We start from the raw sequence: 7,280 nt of genomic DNA, 5'->3' as shown, positions 1-7,280 counted from the left end.
TATATCCAATTAGATATATATAGCCTTCAGCAATTATCCTGGCATTCCAGTTCACAACAGGTATGCATAGCACAATCTACCATAGCGCGGATACCAGTAGGTGATACAAAACATTTTTTTGGTCTGTATCTAGTTACATAAATCACACTACAGATCTTCGCAGCATAAAACAGACACAGACTGACCAAGCGGACAGTCCTCAGGCAACGGCAGAGGGCCTAGAAGAACGGTACTGGTGCGAGTCTGGGATTGACGCGTACGTGTGCGAGGCTACGTGGCCGTTATTGAATAGCAGTCACCTGGTCAAAAACTAAAATGTCCCAACGTAACTGCCTCCTAGAAAAAACTTTTTATTACATGAGCTATTATCGAATCCTTCCTTGATCTGTGGAATAATAAAAGAATGTTTTCAAAGAGAATTTGTATTTCTTGCTTTTTGATACAAAATTGGGATTCAATCTAATCTCTCCTAAGTTCTCCAAACGCTGTAAATAATTTGTCAAACCCCTGCTTTGGCGTCAAGCCAAAGATTGATATTGCTATAATTTACTTCACTATAATATTTATTTATATTTAATTGTTTAAACAAAAATTATTTACTTTATTTGGTATATTATTTATATTTCACTAAGCGAAAACCTGTCACTTAAGGTTTTTGAAAATAAAGTATTATGTAAAATATTCAGGTAAGTTTATAAACTCCGAACCGAGGGGTTGACCGAAACGTAGATGGGAAGATTGCGTTAAGTCTAATTTGGTAGATTTCAGTTTGGAGGGGTCTCACTGGACAGATATATGCATAGAACGATTGAAGGTATCGGCATCGAACTTTCCGGTTTGCTAAGCGTTTAGTTTTATCACTAGTACTTTTATTTATGACAAGATGGTGGGGTGCGGTCAAAGAGAAACACAAATAAGTTGGTGTAACCACTTTATTTTATTGTGCCAACGTTTCGGCTAGAGTTTCTAGCCTTCTTCAGGGCTGTTAGCTTGAAAATCAAACGCGTATTATTAAGCCTTGATTAGGCGTTTGATTTTCAAGCTAACAGGCCTGAAGAAGGCTAAAAACTCTAGCAAAAACGTTGGCACAATAAAATAGGTTACACCAACTTATTTGTGTTTCTCTTTGACCGCACCCCCAACCATCTTCTCCTCGTACGTCATCCATGGTCAACTATCTCTCATAATTATTATTATTTATATTTAAGAAGATACCTACATACAATATTTACATATTACTCTGACACCCAAATGTGGATGGTGGGCCGCCCATAGTTCAGTGGTTAAGACACAGTCTTACCAATTTGATGTCTATTGACGGTGCCGGTTCGAATCCGGGCTGGGATGTTGACTTTTTTCATTGAGTGGCGGTCCCACAAAATGAAGAGCTTTGACCCCCAACCATGGTTAGGCAGTATAGGACTTCAATGGGAGTCTTGGCCGAAAAAAAAAAAAATAATGTGCATGGTATCCCTCAACTCCGGGATCCTAGCGCTTCTCTCCCAGCCTCGTCGCAGGTATTTAATCATTCTAATTTACCTTCCCATATTATTCTGAACATAAATATTATGAATAATAATGGACTTGAAATGTATCCTCGCTTTACTTCCATTTCTACATCATATTAATCAGATGCCATAGAATTATATAATGTTCGATGAAAGCTAACAATATCCTGAATTTAACTATTTTTTAAATAAATTTCAGGAAGATTGTCCGGGTGATGGTCAAGTTCTAATTGAATATATAAAAAGTCTATAGTATCAGATGATTCTGATCATATGATTTGATAAATATCATATGATTTTAATAAGAACTTTATTTTTTTTGTTTTTAAATACCATTATACTATACATAGGTAATAAAAATATCATAGACATTGGGGTTTTATATACTTTGAATTTTATTATACTTGCATACGCCCAGCCATATAAAAATATGTATTGAGCACACACATAAACACAGACACATATTATTTGAACAGCATACAGATGTTTTTACTGCAAGATTGTGAAGAGCAGATAAACTGCGGCAGCAGACTTAGGGTCTAGACCAGTACTAACCCTGGAGTCATGAGAATTGATTTGCTTGCCAGTCTGCTTCTGTTCGGCCTTACTGTTGAAGGAGGAGGTAAGCTCAAATATTAGTTTATAAATAATATCTGTAATATTATCATGTAATAGTGAATATATACATACAAGCCCAATAGGAATGAACTTGATCTCAGAAATAAGATTTTCCAAATTGATATTCTTAATAAACCAGCGATTAATAAATTTTGATTTAATGTGAAACACACAACATTAAATACAAAAATAAATTTTATTTTTAAAATTAAAAGACCTACTTAATAGTGGGGTGAAATGTCGGTCACCAATAAATTTGAATTTCTTGTTTTACTATTTTGTACTATTAATGACCATCAACCGGGCTATATACCTACAATATAATAAATATCAACTATTTAATTATGTATTTTTTTAAAACTAAATATTAACTGCTTAATCATGAAAACAAATTAATATTATTATCATTCAAAACCTTTATTTTTCTGACTTCTCAACATTTATAATCAACTATGATATTTTTTGCCTGTTTTTTTTTTTAAACCAATTAATACCTAATAATTAATACTTTTTTTAACTCCCTCCCCCAACATTTATCATCAAATATGATTTTTTTTATGCAAGTAATACCTATTCAATCATAAAAAATATAACAACAAATAATTAATACTATAACACACAAAAAAAATTTCTTTTAGTATTTAAAATCTTCTGAAAAAAGTCCCTCTGAAATAATTATAATAATAATAATATTATGTTTGAGATTGTTTATCAAGAAGAATTTAAAGTGGGTTCTGCTATACTAAAGATACAGAATAACATTTAAATAAACATTATTCTACTTTGCTGCATTTATTAGGAGTTCATTGTGATATTTATTCTTGATACTTATATTTTCATACCACTTTGTATGGAAATTTATTTGTGCTGACGGACATAATACGGAATATAAAATAATTAATATAATTATTGGCTATTCGTGGGAAAATTCAGGAACGTTAAACAAAAGCAATAATACATTGCTTCGTTTCTGTTGTCATTGGACTGAATCATAAATTTATTTAGCTTCATAATAAGTTTTGAAGAGAGTAAGAATTTTTTATCTGAGAATAGAATGTTCAATAAAACCCATCTGTTATTTTTTGAGATAACTGTCGTAGGTATTATTAGAACATTTAAAAATGTTTGTCCCAGTTGGCGAATCTAATGAACATCTGCTTGAGATTATTATTATTTTAATTATTATTATAATTAAAAAACAAAACTAATTTATTGATATTTTAAAAAAACATAATGAATCATAAATAAAAAGATATAAAAAATAGTATTTAAAATATTAAATTTTCATATTGATTGTTAAAAAATATATATTAAAAACGCAAGTTACACTTATATTATTATTTAACTACTTAAAATACTTTGTTTCTACAGTCGTGAGCTAAGGTATAGCATTAAAGTGATTCAGTTACGAATCATTTTTTTTTATCTTTAAAATATAATGACTACGTAAATTAATGATCAGGTTTGTTCTAGAATTATTCTAACCTGAGAATGATTAAATTTGAATTATTATATGTTTTGCTCAATACCCCATTTATATGGATTAATTCATAATATAAGTCAAATTTTTTATAAAACATTAATAGTGTTAGAGTTCGGCCAATAATGTTTGTTGTGTTTTCTTTGAAAATAGGTAATAGATTCAGGAATGTATCAGAGAGTATCGGATAATGTAAAAGGCGCGTTTTATTGGAGTTTCATAATCCCTAGAAAACTGTTTCGGGGATATAATTTGGTATTTAAAACAACTTAAATTGTTTTCTAGGCAAAGAGATACCACAAAGGAGAAGGAGGTTAATTTTAACCACTTTTTCAATGTTGCTCGATTTAACTCATTTTTTGAAATTTTCTTTTACAGGGTGTCCCGGAAAGGTTTCCCTTCTAGTATTTTTAGTATTATGAACTCCTCCAGAAATTGTGGCAACTCGTATATTTACCAATACTTGCATTTAGTGAATTTCCAAACGGTCATATACTGGAGAAAGCGATTCCAACAGGGTTCAATTCCACTAATTACAGAGACCGCCGAGCAAGACTCACTGCTCATTGCAACAAGAATCTTTCTGGATCTCAGTAGGAGTCAAACATCCACAGTAATATTTCTGACCGACCCAGCCTCAGTTCTTTTGAAACTAAAGTCCAAGTGAAAAGCGGGGCTGACTTTGGTTTCCACTGAGTTATAGCATACTACCACCATGCAGGATAATGTAATCCTGCAGTGGATACCTGGGCACTGAGGAATACCGGAAAATGAACTGGCTGATATGCTAGCGAAAGAAGGTTCCAAGTTGCCTCAAATAACCTCCACACTGAGACTGGAGGAATTTAAACAACGCGTCGGTTGAGCAGAGGTGGAATGACGAGCACCCGAACTTCGAACCCCTGGATCCATATTACCAACTTTCCAGAAAAGAGCAAGTCCTGGTATTTCCCTCAAGAACTGGACATAACCGGCTTAACGCTCACCTCCATAAAAAATTCAAAATAGGTCCTAGCCCTCTGAGTGAATGTGGAAAGGGAGAACAGACAACCGAACACATTCTCCAAACATGTGTCCTAATGGAGGAAAAGCGGAAGCAGAGATGGCCTGAACCTACTGACTTGGTGACCAAGCTGTACGGAGACCTGGAGGATCTCCTGAGTACCGCTGAATTTATTTTGTCATTTGAATCGGAAGATCAAAGAAAAAGAAGTGGATTGTGATGATAAGACAAGGCTGTGATACATGATGGTGGAGGTAGTGGTGGATTTACAATACCGATTTCCAATTTTGGCTACTTTTTCATTGTTCCTCAATTTAACAAATTTTTTTTATCAAAGTCTCATCTATTCGTTACTACTTAAAATACCTAAAAACATTTTCATCCCTCTTGTATAAATTATGAATTCTGGTGGAACGATTTGTTTGAAAGGGAAAAAAAAATCAAGGAAAAAGTTACTAATTTACCAATATAATAAATTTATATTTTTCATTTTATAAAATAATCGTGTCTAATATTTGAAAAACCTAAAAGTTTTCTAGTTTTAAGAAACCCAAGGTTTCTTTCCATCTCCAGATTGGGTTAGAAGATTGATAAAAATTTTGGGAGTCTCAATTTTTTTTCTTCCTCATTATTCTTCGACATTATTTTTTAGGTTTTTTTTTACGCTTTCGAACATTACTGAAACAATCAAATTACTGTATTCATTTCTATAAAAAATAAATAAAAAAGCAGATCAGCTAAAATAAAGAATAATAAACTCTTATTCTTTTTTTTTATTCGGTAATCTGTCATATAGTCGAAATACGTACTTTTTAAAAATAAAAAAAGCATTCTGTAGTATTTCTGTAAAGTATGGAAAATATTAAAAAAAAAAAAGTAAATAAACACTATAACCTAGTTATACCCTAGTGATCATTTACGCGTCAAACATATTTGGTTGTAGAATCAGCTAATAGAAAATGAGAAATTCTATATTGCAGATAGTGCAGTAAAGTAATGGGGTATGTATTTTAAGTTTAGGACTCAGAAGGATCATTCGTTGAATAATTACCTTAATTTAAATATTATTTCAATAAGTACGATTCCAAAACTAACCAAGTCCATATTTCAGTTTTTAATTTCCCAAGCAGTTTCTGTACCAGATTATCACAAATTGAATGAAATTATATTCATGCTCAAATACACGATAAAATTATGTGCATTCCCATAAGAAAGGGCTTTGATCCAAGCTTATTATATAATGCTTAGTTCAATAACATAAGATTATAAATTCATTCTTTCCAAGGTTAGGAAATTTTCGGAACAACCGTGACCATTGTTAGGTTAAACAAATGCGTTCCACCTTTCTACTTTGATTGAGTAAAAATATTGAGTATTCTAATTTGATTGCTATTTAACATGTTTCTATAAATTTATAATTATATAAATTATCAATATTATATATTTGAAAATAGATATTATTACCTTCTTTTTCTTTATATTAAACAGCGCAAAACTTCTTTGGTACTCAAGGCCGTTTATTTCTCAAGAAATTATTAAGAGTGACTAGGTTGTATTATTTTTAATAGAAAGTCAAAAGAAATTTCCAATTTCTATTAAATGATTGATTTTATTTTGTGTATAAAATGTTTTATATATTATTTATGTCTATTAAATATTAAAATCTAACAAAACAAACCCTCAAACAGTTGCGTTGATCTCTCACTGCCTGCTCGATTTTTGAAAGAAATACCAGTGAACTTCGACACCAATGAGAAAATAGATTAGAGCTCGTGGTGTCAATACTACAACAGATACGCTTTTGGCTGCTTTCGACAGGTTTGTGTTCAGGAGAGGTTTACCATTAGTCTTTAAGTTGAAGATGCCAAACCGATGGCAATTTATTAAAAATTTAACTCAAATGTTATGGAAACGTTGGCTCCCACAGAATGAATACACACCCATCAAACCGGGGTACAGTGGACAAATACCACACCAATCCGAGTGGAAGCTTTGGTTTTGGTGCAAAAAATAGGATTTAAAAAAATAAACGAATAAATAATAATAATATTAATAAAACAAATGTAAGCATTTACAAATAAAAAAAAATGGAGTTAGTGAACAACGCATTTTTACGCCATAAAACAAAACTAACGAAGGAATAATTCCGAATGTTGAGTATTTGTAAATATATTTTATTGTTGCGACTGGGGTGAAGATAAAGGTGTTTGAAATCGGCCAGTGGACGGCCCCAAAGTTACAAAAATTTAGAAGATTTTGTTATTATATAATTTGATAGTGAAAAATATGGGCTTAAATTGTTTTTTATCTTTATTCCTTTGCTTAATATTTAATAATACAAAAAATGAATCCCACTAAAAAACAAACAATCACAATAAAGTTTGTTAGGGATTTTACTTCCTAGTACAAGTTGTCTGATATTGAGGTGAAAAATAAACGACCTCTAGAATATCAATATTCTATGGTACATTAATTTTTACGTTTCGAGTTACCCCATCTTCAAGTACTAATATTTTAACTATATTATATTGGAGTGTAATTTCCTGTAGTTGTTGTTGTTGTTGTCTGGGGCTTAAGGGCGCAAAACCCTGAGGTCATCAACGCCCATGTTTCGTGCTTTATATTTTATTTCTATAATTCTATTTCACTTTAAATAATTTCGAGAAAAAAA

General features: G+C 31.5%; 1 protein-coding gene across 5 annotated transcripts in view; it reads left to right on the top strand.

Moving 5' to 3' along the window:
* Positions 1–1,855: 1,855 nt before the first annotated feature.
* LOC106677914 (uncharacterized) overlaps positions 1,856–7,280 on the top strand; it is a 17,961-nt gene continuing 12,536 nt past the window's right edge. For 3 of the 5 annotated variants that reach the window (XR_001342660.2, XM_014416129.2, XM_014416131.2), the window contains exon 1: positions 1,856–2,130. Coding sequence is in view for 2 of the 5 variants with exons in the window: in XM_014416129.2 (XP_014271615.1) it covers positions 2,073–2,130 (58 nt within the window). In the remaining 3 variants the exon portion in view is untranslated. Of the gene's footprint in view, positions 2,131–3,984; positions 4,994–6,297; positions 6,428–7,280 lie in introns of those variants that run through there. The other 2 variants (XR_001342662.2, XR_001342661.2) reach the window with 2 other exon arrangements.

The sequence above is a fragment of the Halyomorpha halys genome, unplaced genomic scaffold, assembly GCF_000696795.3.
Source record: "Halyomorpha halys isolate HHAL.00 unplaced genomic scaffold, Hhal_1.1 Scaffold111.1, whole genome shotgun sequence".
NCBI lineage: Eukaryota > Metazoa > Arthropoda > Insecta > Hemiptera > Pentatomidae > Halyomorpha > Halyomorpha halys.
This window is presented reverse-complemented; position numbering and strand designations above follow the sequence as displayed.